The sequence below is a fragment of the Carcharodon carcharias genome, chromosome 16 (genome assembly GCF_017639515.1).
Source record: "Carcharodon carcharias isolate sCarCar2 chromosome 16, sCarCar2.pri, whole genome shotgun sequence".
NCBI lineage: Eukaryota > Metazoa > Chordata > Chondrichthyes > Lamniformes > Lamnidae > Carcharodon > Carcharodon carcharias.
Genome location: NC_054482.1, coordinates 22,206,566 through 22,223,241, shown reverse-complemented (window position 1 = coordinate 22,223,241; position 16,676 = coordinate 22,206,566). Strand labels below are relative to the sequence as shown.

General features: G+C 45.5%; 1 protein-coding gene across 1 annotated transcript in view; it reads left to right on the top strand.

Moving 5' to 3' along the window:
• The window catches only part of pappa2 (pappalysin 2), a 641,043-nt gene that overhangs the window by 236,355 nt on the left and 388,012 nt on the right, over positions 1-16,676 (top strand). Inside the window, exon 4 of the mRNA XM_041207795.1 lies at positions 14,431-14,724. Coding sequence (XP_041063729.1) covers positions 14,431-14,724 — 294 coding nt within the window. The remainder of the gene's footprint in view (positions 1-14,430; positions 14,725-16,676) is intronic.

The window sequence follows — 16,676 nt, the reverse complement described above, 5'->3', positions numbered from 1 at the left end:
CTCATCAGAAGCCCACACAAACCTACCTCAAATTCGAACGGCTGAATCAAATCGCGTTCAACCGATGGGTAAGATCCCTAAAGATTCCACGTACCTATGAGCAGTTGTGCGAGTTGATATTGTTGGAGGAATTCAATAATTGCCTACCCTCCAGCCTAAGGACGCACATGGAGGAGCAGAGAGCCCTCAATCGCTCCAGCAGACAGCCATGACCTCACCCATAGGCCTGGAAACACAGGCAGACCCTTTCCAAACCATTCCCATGAGCATTAGAAGGTAAACAGGGTGATCTAGATAGGAAAGACCCCCCACCCAGAAAGGAACACTAAAAGGAGGGTGCGAGACAACTCCCTGCAACCTAAAAGGAGAACTCCTAGAGACTGGTGTGCTCTCATTGCAATAAAATAGGCCATTCCAGACCTGAGTGCTGGAGATTGCGAGGCCTAATAAGGCTCCATGTGAGTAGTTCCCTGAAGGACCTCCGCCAGTGGGTAGCACGACAGAACAGATAGAGGCCCCTCGCTTCCGAAACTTACCCCTCGGAGGACATGGCACTATGTGCGTCTGAGCTGGACCATTTCCCAGAGAGCGTCTGGAGTTATACCCTTTAAGGAAGAGTACCTGTCCCAAAATGTGAGCAAGTCCGCTGAGCTGCTCTGGGACACTAGGACCACCCAGTCCTTAATGTTGGAGGGAAACCTAAACCTACCTGTTTAGTCCCCCCTGAAGGCCAAAGCACTGATCAGTGAAGTGGGAGGAGGATCTGTGTTTGCACCTCTCCGTAAGGTCCACCTAGAGTGTGACCTTATTTCAGGCCTTGCTACATTAGGAATTGTCCCTGAACCACCACTAGCAGGAATCAGTTTCCTCCTTGGAAACCAGTTAGCTAGCAGCAAGGTGTCAGCCAGTGAAAGAAGAGGCCCACATCAGCCCACAGAAAGCTGCAGGAGAACAGAAAGATGGGGAAGGTCCAGAGGCCCAAAAGGGTGAAATAGCACCCAGAGACCTCGAGCGAGGGCTGCGCGAGTGTAGGAAGGCTGAAGTCCAGCCAGTAAAGTTAAAAGAGCAAACAGCCTCATGGAACATCCCCAAATTAAACAGGGACCAGAGAAGTCCTCGAGCAGGAAAAGAGATAGCGAGGGAGATGCCCCATGTAGTTGAAGAGCCTGAAGAAAAGCAAGATTTTCAACCAGGTAAAGGAACAGGCTAAGGAATTATCTGGTATAGCTGACAGGAGTTCCCAAACAGACACGCAGATAGCGAGTGATATGCATCACCCAGTTGAAAAGCCATAAGGGAATATAACCGGAGCAACACTTCCACTTGAGGGCAGAAGTTTTCCAGGGTACATGGAACAAGTTAGGAGATCACTCAGTCCTGAGCCAAAGGCCTCAGCTAGGAAGCCAATGATTGGGCTAGCCAACAGCTTTATGGGGTAAATTTAAATGGGGACCAAGGAAGTTCCCAAATTAGCCCAGAAAGAGTGAGGGTCATGCCTCACTTGGTAGAACAGCCGCCAGGAGGTACAGTGAGAGCTGACCATCCATCAGAGGGCAGTAATGGTCCAAAAGACATGGAGCCTACTACCCAACTGACCAGCAGAATGATCATAACCAGATTGGATCCCATACTCACCCAACTTAATGCAGAATCGCGAGGCAGCCTGGCAGGGTTATCCACTGCGTTTAAAATGATCTGTAAAATCCCCCCAGGTTACAGCACTGGAGCACTGCCTGGTATGGATGTGGGAGAGGCCCCTGTTAGAAGGCCACCTTTCTATCATCCAGGCCCAGAATGGCTGGCCCAAGTTCAGAAACAGACTGCCCATCTGTTGCCATGCCAACCTAAAGCACCTAGCAACAGACGCTGGAACACGCCAGTTATGCCAGCGCCCGAGTCGGACACTGAACCAGAATCCCTTGGGGGTCAAAGTCCCTTTAAAACACCCCAATCTCCTGGCCCTCAGCCTAACCACAGTTCCTGGGATTGAATAGCTGAACCCACAGGTTACCAAGATGGACAGGGAAGAGCTAAGCTGGACCAGAGCCACTCAGCTCTATGTTCCAAAGACCTGGCACTCACAGATTGAGATGCCCAGTACACCCCTGCAGATAGCCCAGAGCAGCTTGACCATCACTCCCTGAGTGCTAACCACCCTGTTAAACACCCAGACCCTTTAGTGGGCACTTAATCAGGAGTTAGATAGACAAGAGTTCTGAATTCTGAAAAAGACTTTGTTTACGCCTGATCCCCAACAGAGGAAATTCAGAACTCTAGGCCCAACTAGATTTCCCACAAAGACAGATTTGAATCTTCCCAAGTCACCTAAACCTTCCACCTCCCAGGACTGGACAATGTCCTTGTTGATGCACTAATCCTGGTTTAAACCTCAAAAAAGGAAATGCAGCAGGGAGCAGCCATTTCCCCTGCTGGCTGTATGTCTGACATGTCAGTGTGATTGAGAGAATAAATGCACACTTCTTTACTTCCTATTTTTTCTTCATAAGACCATACTTTCTCCAAGGCTGTGAGGACTGTGAGGGGACTAAGACCTCACCCTATATATTTTTCATGAAATAGATATAGATATCCTCATGGCTATTTCTAAAATTTAAAAAACTGGACAAAGACCTTTTAAAATGGCTGAAGCTATGTCTGCCTGTGACCCTCGAATAAAAGGAGCTACCATGGCAGTATCAAAGAAACTTGCCCCTCATAATCTCTGAAAAGACACAAATGACCTCTTGTGGGCTGCACAGACCAAATCCAAAAAGAACTATACAAAGGCCATCTGCATTTCATCATCCAGCTGGCCAGCCAGAGTCTACTCGTCTGCTAGGACAAAGGGCCCCACAACCTTTCCTTCCGTTCTTAAGGGTTGGGTCATTTAACCATCCTGGGAAGCCAGATTAGAATACACACCCCTTGTCAAAGACAATGTGGAGAGATAGGAGTCATGTGACCTGGACCCTTAGCTTGTGTAACCAGTGATATGGCCTTGCTGCACTGCAAATTCAGTCTGCCATTTTACCATCTAACTAGCAGCATCACAGAAAAGCGGCTCTGCTCAGATTGAACACCTGACCCCATCTACACTGTTTCTGCTGGGACTTCTGTGCCATTGCTTACAAGATTGATTCATCCCTGCATGCTTATCTCATTGCATAAAGTCAACACCACCAGGAAAGTGGTTTTCAGTCCGCCAACCTCCATGAAGAAGTATCTCATTGGACTTGATTTTGAAACCTGGAATCCACGTGAAAGAATATTTCTTTTCTCTGTGGTCTCTGCACTATAAATTTTTCTTTTGCTCTATCCTTTTAATGTATGAGTGCAAAGGAAGCAACATTGTGATGCTCCTCCCCTGTTATGAGTGTGTGCAAATAAACTAACCCTTTGAGTTCACCCTATCTCAAGTTTACTGTGAGGTTATTAATAGAAAATTGGATCACACCAAAACTGAAGGGTTGGGAGATATGTCACCACTTACAAAGTGGGAAGCAAATCAAAAAAGCCTTTCTGGATGATGAGAGGAGAAATTAGTGCAGTTTAAGTTAAACGCTCTACTGTCCATTACAATTGGCTATTCAAATGTTCTTCTGGCTGCCCTCCATTAGCACCAGCTCATCAAATTTCTGCTGGTGTATGCTATCCCACACCAAGTCTTGCTTGCTAACCTACAATGGCTTTTGGTGTTCCAACACCGCATACTTAAAATCAGCATCCGTGTGTTTAAGTGGCTTTCATGGCTTGTAGCCTCTGAGTCTCTGTTACCTCTTCCAGTCCTACAATCCCCCCAACCTCTCCATTCCTCTGACTCTGGCCAGCTTGTGCATTTCTCTCCTCCTGGCCTCATTATTGACAGTATTAGGCCTCTAGCTTCCTGGGCCCACGCACTGGAATTTCCTGCCTAAACCCTTTAGTCTCTCCCTCTCTTCCTTGCCTTAAAACTCACCCCTTTGATCAAGCTTTTGACTACCCCTCCATGTGAAATGCTTTAGGACACTTTGCTATGCAAAGGGCAAGTTGTAGTCAGATATATGAAAAGAGCGCAGCCTGTTGTGCAGGCACGGTATCTGTCACTTCCATTTTATCTGGTGCCCCTTTTTCACAATGGAAAACCCATGGACCATCATGGCACACTTGTCCTTAGACACCATCTCAACCCGGTGTAGACATTATAATGGGAAAGTTCCGTATCAGCATGTTAGCGTCGATTCATTACACTTTGATGAACCAATCAAATTGCTCAAGCTAATTTTTTGAAAAAGTTTTCATCTGCCATTTAAAGTACTAATATTTTTTTAAACGTTAATTTCACAGCATGATTAAATTGATCCAGTTAATTGTCTTTTGTGAACTGATGGACATAGGCTGAATGCTGGGAAGTGTCATTTTTCACAGACGATATCTTTCTACTGCAATAGGTTAGCAATGAAATGCACCTTGATGAGATGAGAGAGCTTTGTTAGAGCTGTTCCAATATTGTTCCATGCCTCATTCCATAAACAAGGAATCAGGTCCTAGTCAAAGGTTGCCTGACAAAGGCAGAATCTCTTGATAGGCTGCGGTCCTCTTTGACAATTCTGTGGTCACAGCTCTCCTATTATAGACTTCAATTTGGCATCATATGTTATTTGAATCATGCCATTGGCAGCCTTAGAGCTCTGTGTTTTAAAGTTTCAATCACCCCTCCAAAGAAAACAGCTTGGTTAGTTTTGAACTGGGAACCTGTTTGAATGGCAAGTAATGAGTCTGTATTTTAAAGCCAATGATTGGAGAGAAAGCAATTGACGTCTTTATTATTTTATGTATTGAAGGGGAGAAGGGAATGTGACATTCCTTATTTTCTGCTACTTCCTGTTCATTCTTTGATCTGGCATCGACATAGCATGCATTGTTTCAGCATGTGTGTCTCCAGGCTGGATTTTCACCATCGAAGCAGGAAGCTTGAGTGAGGAAAGCTCCTGACTCAGCAGACCCATCTCCTTTAAAAAGGCCATAATTTTATTTTGGGAAGTCACGTCCGACACCTCTGGAGGTGACCACAGAGGTGGGTGAGTGTTGAGGCGGCTTGGCTAGAAGGTCTGCCTTGGTTCTGTGGGACTTTGCCCCAGGTGTATGAAAGACTGTTAGGTCCTCTAGCCCTCACCCTTCTCCCTCCATGCCATCTCCATGCCCCCTCATCCCCATGTCGCCACCATGCCCTGTCATCTGCTATGTCACCTCCATGCCTCTTCATATCCAAATGCCACTTGATATCCCCCTCGTACCCCATGCCACCTCCATACCCGCTCACCCAATATCCTACTATAGGCAAACCTCAAGAGGCATGTGGAGATAGAAAATATTAAACTTGTAACAATCTAAGAAAGCTCCCCTTATATACACTTGATACTGAAAAGAATCCTCATTCTTGAAACCCATTCAAAAGTTTAAATCCCCTCAAATGGCCAATCTATTGTAAAAACAAACAAACTTATATTCACTAATCATATCAAAGGCAGCAAATCCTTTAATAGCCCCTTAAAACTATCAATATAAATGTGAACTCGGTCCGCCTGCTGAGATAAGTGGTTTTGAAGCTTTTGAAACTTAGCCAAGCATTCATAAAGGGCTTAACAGTAATAATTACCCTTGAGAAATGTCAATAATGAAGTCTATTAAAACTGCAAGAATAGATGACTAATGTTTTTTTCTAATGTACACCAGAAGATCAATCAATGCACTCCAGCAGCTGCTGTCTTTTTAACACCAACTGAAAGTTGGTGTTTCTTTCATTTTTAAAGGGCTGGGGATTTAATTAACTTCAGATTATGGCACTTAAACTGACTTTATCCACCCTTCATGAGCATTTTTCTCTCCTCCATAAATTTATGACTCCCATGCTGTGGGATAAGGCCCTGGGAACAGTGAAAGTGGGGTCTGTTTGAACTTGGCACTAATTTTAAATGGCCCTGCTGAAGTCAGGTTTCCCACCTATATGATTCATGCCCCTCCCCCCTTCCCCCTGTTGTAAATATGGGATATGCCGGAAACGAGGGCAGAACTTTGCACCATTTTTATCATTTACACTTTATTCAAGAGGCCACAAGGGCCGCTTACGGCCAATAGCACTGCATTTGATGTGATTATAAAACACAGATTATGATAGCAATAAATGTGTAAAATAGACACCACTCATTCATGGTTTTCACAGAATGGCAGACAGTTGTGAAACTGAATTCCTGAATCACCAGTAATAATCACTGAATAGCCTTCAACGAAAGGAATTTAACATCGTCAGCTATTGTCAATCAGTAGCTCCAGCACCATCCCCTATGTGCAATAAACACTCTTAATGTTATAAAACAGTGAATCCTCTGATTCAGTCTGAGCAACTCCACAAGAGAGCACAAAAACAGTTCATTTTCGGGAAGATGTTCAAATACAGCTGCTGAGTCAGTACTGCGGAGAACCCCAGATGTGTGTGAAAGTACAACAGGCGGATGCACTTCACTGCTCCATTCAGCTGGCTATTCCTCCCTCTGTAGCCCATACTGTTTTTCCTTGGTTTTTGGATGAGGGAGTCTGTGGTATGGAAGTTATTAACAAATACTTAGCAACGGCTTTGCTAGCTTCAGAGGGAAATCTTTCAAAGGTTATGAAAAAGTTAGACTGCAATCAGAATTTTTTTTTTCGCAATGTAAGTTGACTAAGGGGCATTACATAAACAATGAAGGGTTCCTTCTGTTCACTCCCAACAACTGGAAATGACTAAAAGCCTTCTCCCGGGCTAAGTGCAGCACAGACTAACTGCTCTGTCCAGATTCCCACTTTGCCAAACCATCGGCTGATCAACATATTTATACCCATCGTTCATCTCCCGCAGTATTGCACACAGTGAGACAAGCCACGGTGTAAATGTCAGGCAAAGCGAGAAAGAAGGTGGTGAAAACTGGGCCAAAGGTGCAAGCGTATTTCAATCCCCATTTTTGAAGTCATCCATTCTAGCCTCAAGTGTATGTCATATTTTGACTTCAATGTTACTTCTCATTAATTAGCCTTTAACAGTTCGGTTTTAGAGTTTGAGTTTACTTTGAAGCCCAGGCTAAGCTGTTGGGAGAGGTAATACTGGAGTCATCATTGGCTCCCGGTCAATCAACGTCTTGATTTTAAAATTCTCATCCTTGTTTTCAAATCCCTCTACAGCCTTGCTCCTCCCTACCTCTGTAACCCCCTCCAGCTTCACAACCTTCCGAGATATCGTCACTGATCTAATTCTGGCCTCTTGAGCCCATTCCTGATTTTAATTGCTCTACCGTTGGTGGCCATGTCTTCAGTTTCCTGCACCCTAAGCTGTGGAATACCCTCCCTACACCTCTACTTGTCTTTACCTCACCTTTGCCCTTTAAGCCATTGCTTAGAACCTACCTCTTTGACCAAGCTTCTGGGTCAGATGACCTAATATCTCTTTATGTGACTTGATGTCATATTTTGTTTTATAATGCTCCTTGGGGCATTGCATTACTCTAAAGGCGCCCCAAAAATATAAGTTGATGTTGTTATCAGGTTCTGACTGCAGTTTTAGCCAGAGGTCTGCAGGGGGCAGAAGGGGAGCCACCTCAGGTCAAACCAGGAGAGGCCCAAAACATCAGTGCAGGAGGACTCCTCTGGGAACCCACAAGGAAAGTTTACACCTCCCCTCCCTCATGCCTCTCTCCTTGTGTCAATTTCCACGTGCACACAAGCTGAGGGGAGGGCTTGGCCAGATGTTGGAATGGCTGCAGCTGGAATTTATTTTTACTTACCTGAGCTGGTCCTCCCCAGGCCCATGCGTTTAATGAAAAACACAAAATGCTGGAATTTCTCAGCAGGTCTGGCAGCAACCGTGCAGAGTGAAACAGAGTGAACGTTTCAGGACCTTTCATCACTACTGAGAAAAGTTAGAAATGTAATAGGTTTTTAGTAAATGAAAGGCTGTGGGCTGGAAAAGAACAAAAATCTGCAACAGGGTGAAAGGCAGGAGAGATTAAATGACAAAATGTTGGTCAAAAGGCAGTGGTAATGAGCCAAGAAGAGAAACAGATCATGTGTCCGGAGAAGGTGAATGGCAGAATCGTGAACAGGTACCATCTCAACAGCTGGAGTTCTGGTCAAAGGATCAAAGGGAAACAAAAAAAAAGAGTAATAGAAAAACAGAACCTAAGAAAAAGGAAACAAAACGGGGACGGAAGCTCTGATCTAAAATTGTTGAACTGAGAGCTGTATTCGGAAGGCTGTAAATTCCTAGCCAAAAGACATGATGTTGTTCTTGGAGCTTGCGTTGAGCTTCATTGGAACACTGCAGGTCAGGAAGCCAAGAGCAGAGAGGTCAGAGAGTGGGAACAAGATGGAGAATTAAAATGACAGGTGATTGGAAACTCAGGGTTAAGCTTCCAGTCTAAACGAATGCCCAGCTTGAAGGTGTTTTACGCTTCTCTTGGATGGGGTTACTGTCCGCCCCTTCAATCTTGTTCACCTCCATTACTTTCTATCGATGGATTGCAAGCTTCAACAACTCACGAGTGCAGACACCCCTCAGGATCTTTCTTCCCCTTCACTTCCCTCTGACCCCATCCTTTCTTCCAATCTCACCTTATGCTGTGCATTCACTATCCTCTCTGATCTTCTCCTTTCTGACTCTGAAAGATCTGTCCTTATAAAAAACCTCAGCATCATCCTTTTACACCCTGACCAAAATGAATTTTGAGCTCGGCCTGATGCTGAGCTCTTCTTCCATCTCCTTTGCCTCCATGCCCACTTCGGGAGTTGCCCTCCGCATATTGGACCCTTTTACCCATCTCCAATATTCTCCCCGTGCTTGCACTCCTCCCTCTGGCCCCGTATCCACTCTGGATCTTCTCGCTGGGAACTGGCAGCCTGACAGCAGCCGAGCCAAATTCTCGATCCCCTCATTCACTTGAATGTCTCCCTCTGAACTTGCTGCACTCTGTTCTCTCTAATCCAACCCTAACATTGTCATCAGACCTGCTGAGAAGGATGCTGCTGTTGTTGTCTGACGCTTCACCCTCTACCCTGCAGAGGCTGAATGCCATTCTCTCCCTTGGACCATTAATACCACCACTGAATAGCAAGCCATTGTTTCCAGAACTGTCACTGGACTCATCTCCTCTGGAGATCATCCGTCCATGACCTCCAACCTCATCGTCCCCCAAACCTCAACAACTCACCACTGCCTCCTTCTCAAGATGCACAAACAGGACTGCCTGGTAGACCTATCATTTCAGCCTCTTTCTTCTCCACTGAACTGATTTCCTCTGATCTCCTCTTGTCCTGTTTCTTCCCATCTACATCTGTGACTCTCCTGATGCCCTCCGTCTCTTTAATAGTTTCCAGTTTCCTGGTCCTAATCATCTTCTTTTCACCATAGGTATTCAAAAACCTCCATTCCCCACCAGGACATTCTGAGAGTTCTCCCCTTTTTCCATTCCCAACCAGGCTGCATCCACCACCACCTTCCTCCACCTGGCTGGACTTGTTCTCCTGTTGAACATTTTCTCCTTTAGCTTCGCTCTCTTACGCCAAGTAACTGATGTTGCAATGGGCACCTGCAATGGGTCCTTGCTGTGTCTGCCCTTTTCTGGGATATGCAGAACATTCGTTGTCCCACTGGGGCCCCCTCCCTCATTTCTTTTTCTGGTACATTGATGTCCGTCTCACTGTCGCTTCCTGCTCTGAACTGGAAAACTTCACCAATCTTGCTTCCGATCTCCACCCTTCTCTAGTCCAGTAACACAACCACTATACAACTGCACACACCTCTAATCAAAACAGAAAGTGCTGGAAAACCTCAGCAGGCCTGACAGCATCTGTGGAGACAGAAACAGAATTGACGTCCAATATGACTCTTCTTTGGAACCCTCGGCACAAATCTGTCCTTGGAATTTTTATATGAATTCTCCTCTGGACAGTGCCTAGCCCAGTCTTTGAATGGCTGCCTCTGGGCAATATTGTGTTTAATGTTGATCTTCTCCCAGCTTTTCTTCAGTTGTTTGGGCCCTGGTTGACCCATTGCCCCTGTCACATTTTCTTTAGTTTTTCAGTTTACTTGAAGCCCTGATGGCTGCCATGTTTCTTTCAGCTCCAGTCCTCTATGCCCTCCAGGTAGACATGTCTGGTTTTGAATTGGTAACATTGCCATGGTAATGTCTTACTTATTCCATGTGATGGTGCTGTAACCACTTTTTTAAAAACAACCAATATGACCAGACAACCTATTATTCACCTGTGCTCCAGAAGGCATGTACCGACCTCGTCCTGTTAAACACAGCAAAAAGAGGGAGCATCCCATTCCCAAAAAACAGCTCCCCCATTAACACAATCTGTCCCATTCCCAAAAACCAGCTCCTCTATCAGCACAATCTGTTCCATTCCCAGCTCCTCTATCAACACAATCTGTCCCATTCCCAACTCCTCTATCAATACCATCTGTCCCATTCCCAGCTCCTCTATCAAAACACTCTGTCTCATTCCCAACTACCAGCTCCTCTATCAATACAATCTGTCCCATTCCCAGTTCCTCTACATACACAATCTGTCCCATTCCCAGCTCCTCTATCAACACAATTTGCCCCATTCCCAGCTCCTCTATGTACACAATCTGCCCCATTCCCAGCTCTTCTATCAACACAATCTGTCCCATTCCCAGCTCTTCTATCAACACAATCTGTCCCATTCCCAGCTCCTCTATGTACACAATTTGTCCCATTCCCAGCTCCTCAATCAACACAATCTGTTCCATTCCCAGCTCTTCCATTAACACAATCTGCCTCATTCCCAAATGCCAGCTGCTCCATCACCAACAGTGTATGTTGCTTTTCAATATGTGTTTTCCTTATCTCTCCCACCCTTTGAACACGCACATGTTTTACAAAGGCTATGGAACTTAATTGGAGACAGACTCTGGCCTGAATGTGCACAGATGCACCTGACATAAGCCAGATATGCATGAATTATTAACTATTATTTAAGTTGTTCAGTATGGTGTATTATGCTCACTTTGCAAAATGCTCAGCTCAGTGTGATGGTGTAAACCTGTTGTATATTCGCATGATTGGCTGCATTAGTACTACTATCATAAGTGTGAAAATTACTTTTTGTCTAAATGTTCTCTCCCTCCCCACTCAATGGCTGTGTGAGAAGTGAGAAATAACTGTGTGTGCAATTCATGAGCTGGCTGGGGGAGGGAACAGCTAACCAAACAGGAAGTTGGAAGTTCTTGCATCCTGCCTGACCCCTCCATCTGCCTCACTCCAATCCCCTCCATCTGCCCCAGCCTGATTGAATTGATGTTGTTATGGTCATAGTTCCTTGATGTCTTCTTTCTTGCTTCTTCGAAACTCCAAACATGCTGCATGACGCACATTCACTTTTCTCCAAGTTGAAAGCAAAACTCTGCACCTTATTTTTGGCACCTCAGAACGACTCATCCCTTTAACCCTTATTCTAACTTTTAACACCAACCAGCATTTCTTTGTCTACCTGATCTTTTAATTATCTTCACAACCTTGAGATGTGCTGCAATCTACCCTATCAGCAACATTTCTCAATGAATTGAAAAAAGTCAAAGGGAAGAGAGAGGCTGTCACTCAACCTTCTTGAATCTCTGAAAGAAATGGCGACAGCTTTAAAGAGAACTCATTGTCTCCCATTAACAAAGCTGTGAAAACATCTTCATCCATCTGTTTTGGCCTTAGTGTTAAGTAGAATGTAAATATAATAAAAGAAAATCAGGCAGTGGGATCGGCAATCGAAGGAATTTGTTTTGTGAGACAATTTTGGCCTGCCCCTTCCAATTAAACTTTGTTATTGGCAGCCATGTAACCAGTAAACTTATCTTTGTGAGTCTGTCCAAGAACTCTGCCCTCATTATAGACACTTTCACTGTCTTCCTGCCAGTTCAGCTAATCACGCTTTACTGTTCCAAACATAAAAGCAAGGTGAACTGTCTCAGTGTTTTGTTTTAAGAACTTGTGAATAGTGATCTTACCCTTGCCTCCCGGAGGCAATTCTACAGTGTTGTGAATGTTCTTTTATTGAGTACATACAGTTTCATTGCGCAACAGGCTAACAGTGTCATCTGGCCAACCCAGCACAGGTCTCTCTTCGTCTGTCTCCATTTATTAGCTTGATGGCTAATTTTATCACTTTAATGCCTAAAAGCACAAATGTTCTGATGTCAGACTGCAAGCTAGTTTCTTTGGTAACCGGTGATGCTGTGCGTTTCTATCAGGTCCAGGTGTTTGTGTCTCTGTGAAGGGAATGTAGTGAGGGGAAGGGGATGGTGGCTTAATATCAGTTACCATAACTTTCATTTCTATAGTGCCTTTAACATAGTAAAACCTCCCATGCCTCACAGAAGCATTATCAAACAAGATTTGACACCTAGCCACATAAGGAGATATGAGAACAGATGCCAAAAGTTTGGCCACAGAGGTGGGTTTTGAGCAGTGTCACAGAATCACAGAATTGTTACAGAGCAGAAGGAGGCCATCCAGCTCATTGTGTCTGCATTGGCTCTCCTCCGAATGAGCAACTCATCTAGTGCCATTTCTCCTGCTTCTCCCCGTAACCCTGCACATTCTTCCTTTTCAGATAACAGTCTAATTCCCTTTGAATCCTTCGATTGAACCTGCCTTCACCACACTCCAAGTGCATTCCAAACCCTAACCACGCACTGTGTAAAAAGTTCCTTCTTATATCACTTTGCTTCTTTTACTAATTACTTTAAATCTGTGCCCTCTGGTTCTCGATCCTTTCATGAGTGGGAACAGTTTCTCCCTTTCTACTCTATCTAGACTCCTCATGATTTTGAATACCTCTATCAAATCTCATCTCAACCTTCTTTTCTCCAGAGAAAACAGAACTAATTTCTCCAATCTATCTTCATAACTGAAGTTCCTCATTCCTGAAACCATTCTTGTGAATCTTTTCTGTACCCTCTCTAATGTCTTCACATCCTTCTAAAGTGCAGCGCCCAGAACTGAACGCAATACTCTTGCTGAGGCCAAACTAGTGAGCTATACAAATTCAACATAATTTCCTTGCACTCCATGCCCCTATTAATAAAACCCTGGATACTTTATGCTTTATTAACCGCACTCTCAACCTGTCCTGCCATCTTCAATGATCTATGCATATATACACCTAGCTCTGCTCCTGCACCCCCTTTAGAATTGTACCCTTTATTTTGTACTGTCTCCATGTTCTTCCAACCAAAATGAATCACTTCACATTTCTCTGCATTGAACTTCATCTGTCACATGTCTGCCAATTCCACCAACTTGTCTATGTCCTTTTGAAGTTCTACACTATCCTCCTCACAATTAACAATGTATCAAACTTTTGTACCATTGCAAACTTTGAAATTGTGCCCTGTACAGCAAGGTCTAGGTCATTAATATATATCGGGCTAAGCAAGGGTCCCAACACTGATCCCTGGGGAACTCCACTACAAACCTTCCGCCAGCATAAAAAGCATCCATGGCAAGAGAGGGATTTGAAGACAAGGGTGAGAATTTTAAATTGAGGTTTTGGGGAGCAGGAGCCATTGTAGGTATCACAGGGTGATAGGTGAGAGGGATGATGGAGGTCAGGATATGTTCAGCAGAGTTTTGATTGGGCTTATGTTTATGGAGGCTAGAAGATGCAGTTCTGGTGGGCCAGACTGAAATGTTCAAGTCTAGAAACAAAGGCACGGATGAGGTGAGGGAACACTGGAGTCCATTGATGTTACCGAGCTAGAATTAACTCCAAAAGAGCTAAGCGGGAAAGAGAGCTGTAAATGAGGGGGAGGAATGGATGCTGTTGCTAAGGACCAGCAAGTCCTGGAGAATGGTGGTGTGGGTGAAGTGAATAAAAATATGTTGTGCTTTAAAATGTGACAAGAATATCTGCTGTGCAAGTGCTTTGTTAGCTTTTGTTACAAAGGGATTGGAGTGTGAGGGTAACAACGTCTTCCTACAGTAATACAAGGCACTGGTGAGGCCACACTTGGAGGATACTGTGTAGTTTTGGTCTCCTAAATGTTTTTCCCTCTCTCCCTGGTATGACTCACAGGTTTACTGCTTCCACCCACCACCATCCTGTCTGAAGCTTTGAAATCAGCACTTACCAAAGCTAACCTTAAATCTGGGATCTTCCTTCTCTAAATGACTCATCACACTGAGCTAACTCTGCACACTCAGCAGCAACAGGAGGTTTTCATCCCAACAGTCTGGTTTGTACTTTGATCCATGAAAGGGCATTGTTCCAGTTTTACCACCCAGTCTCCAGCCTGTTTAATTTCCAGAAATTTGAATTCTCAGGTTAGAATGTGTACCCATGTTGGGTGAGAGTTCAACCATTGAGGCTTCCCAACTTGGCTGATGTGTTTGCATTTATTTTCAGGTGGGGTAGTCCTGAGTCCATCTTACTATGGGAGGCCTGGCCACACAAACACCATGATCCATGAGCTTGGCCATATTCTGGGCTTGTACCACGTCTTCAAAGGAGTGAGTGAGAAGGAGTCATGTGATGACCCATGCAGGGAAACGGACCCTTCGATGGAAACTGGGGACTTATGTGCAGACACCGCGCCAACTCCCAAAAGCAAACTCTGTCGAGATCCTGATCCAGTAAATGACACGTGTGGACAAATGCAGTACCATGGCACACCATTCGACAACTACATGAGCTACACAGGTATGTGTCCTCATCCAATTCTTCAAATCCTGAGTCACTGAACCAAGGAAAGACTCATAACCACTTGAGGTTTGTTAAAACAAAATCTTTCTCTCACCCCTCCTTCAAAAAACAAAACCTCTAAATACTTGCACCATTATGTCTCAGGGCAATGCCATTAGTTATTAGCCCACCATGAAATTATTTAACTGACAAGAATAATCCCACCCTCTTCAGGATACATTGGAAATTCCTTCGCTAATTAGTTGGTTAGTTTGATAACTTCAAATTACGCTGGGCCAAGGTGAATGGATGGCATTAACAGTTCAGTGATGATCTCATTGGCTGGTGGAACAGGCTTGAGGGGCTGAATGGTCGACTCCTGTCCCTATCAAGATGACATTAGCTCATCTTCCAAGAATCATACGGTACAGAAGGAGGCTATTTGGCCCCTTGTGCATGTTCTGGCTCTTGAGCAGAGCTGTCCAACTAATTCCACTCCCCTGCTCTTCCCCCACAGCCCTGTCAAATTTCTCGCTTCAAGCATTCTCCAATTCGATTTTGAATGTTACTAGTGAAGCTGTTTCAACCGTGTTTTCAGACAATGCATTCCCGATTAGACCTCATTCTCTGCTCCTATTTGCCGATCACTTTAAATTGCTTTCCTCTGGTTACTGACTCTTCTGCCACTCTAAGTTATTTACTCTTTGGGTAGAATTGTCATCTCGTTGGGCGGGGTGCATGCCCGACCCGCTTGAGTGTGAAATGATGCGCGATGATGTCGGGCGAGTGTCCTGACGTCAACCCGCAGTCCTGGCGAGCGCGTATGGGAATCGGCAGCTCTCTCAGCTGGCAATTAAAAGGCCTATTAAGGCCATTAAAGTATCAAATAACTTCAATTTTTTGCTGCCTGTCCAACCTTATGGCCATGGCCAAGCGGCCTTTGCATTTTCTCGGAAACCTCATCCATGGGTGGGATGAGGTTTCCAACATCAAGGGCAGGATTTAGCCCTCAATGGGCGGGCGGGCAGCCAATCGCTGCCGCCGAAACGGGCCCTGCCGCCATTTTAAGTGGCCTGCCTAGCGGGCCACCCGACGGGAAACGCTATCCGCTTCCTGTTCCGGGGGGGTGGGGGAGGGGATTCCCCCAGTGCCATAATGCGCGAGTAGGGTTCCCCACGACATCATCCCACGTCGGCGAGCAGGCCCCGCCCCCCCCAGCTCGCCGCCAGAAAAACTCTGCCCCAAATAAAAATAAAATAATTTTTTAATAAAAAATTCATTTACGACATGTGACAGAGCCACGTTTGAGGGGGCATGTTTTATAAGAGTTTTAAAATCTTTATTTGTAATTTTTTAAACTCTTCAACTCCCTGAGGCAGCCCTGTGCCTTGGGGAGATTGTCAAGCTCTCGCTCACGCCTGTGCGCCAAGGTTCCCCGCTCACCCTGCTTGCTCTCCTCCCCGCCCGCCAGCATGAAATCAAGGTCCGGCCCCCATCGCGGGCGGAAGCCGGCTTCCCAATCAACCCTGCCCATCCCCGCCGAGCCCACCCGACAAGGGCAAAATCCTGCCTCATTAATGGCGCAGTTGTCCCCCATTCTTCGTGGCCCGTCCGACCTTACGGCTGGCGGACGGGTGAATCGGCCTTTACACTTTTCATCAAACCTCATCCAAGGGCAGGATGGGGTTTCCGTTCTGAAACAAAATAAAACTAAGCCTCTGTGGGCAGCGTTGTTACCAGCTCCATTTTCAGGCCATTGATTGTGACACATGGACATTTGATTTGATGGTTTTCAGGCCTGCCGCTCCCTGAGGCTGCTGTCTGCCTTCAGGGACCTCTCTCGCAGCCCTCACCCACCCCCCCCACCCCCCCCCCACCGCAGTGACATCACCGCCCCCCCTCTCCCAACCCCGGTAGCGCTGAGCGTTTCAGGGCGCGTTTCACGCTGGCTGCCCGTGAACTAGCCCAGT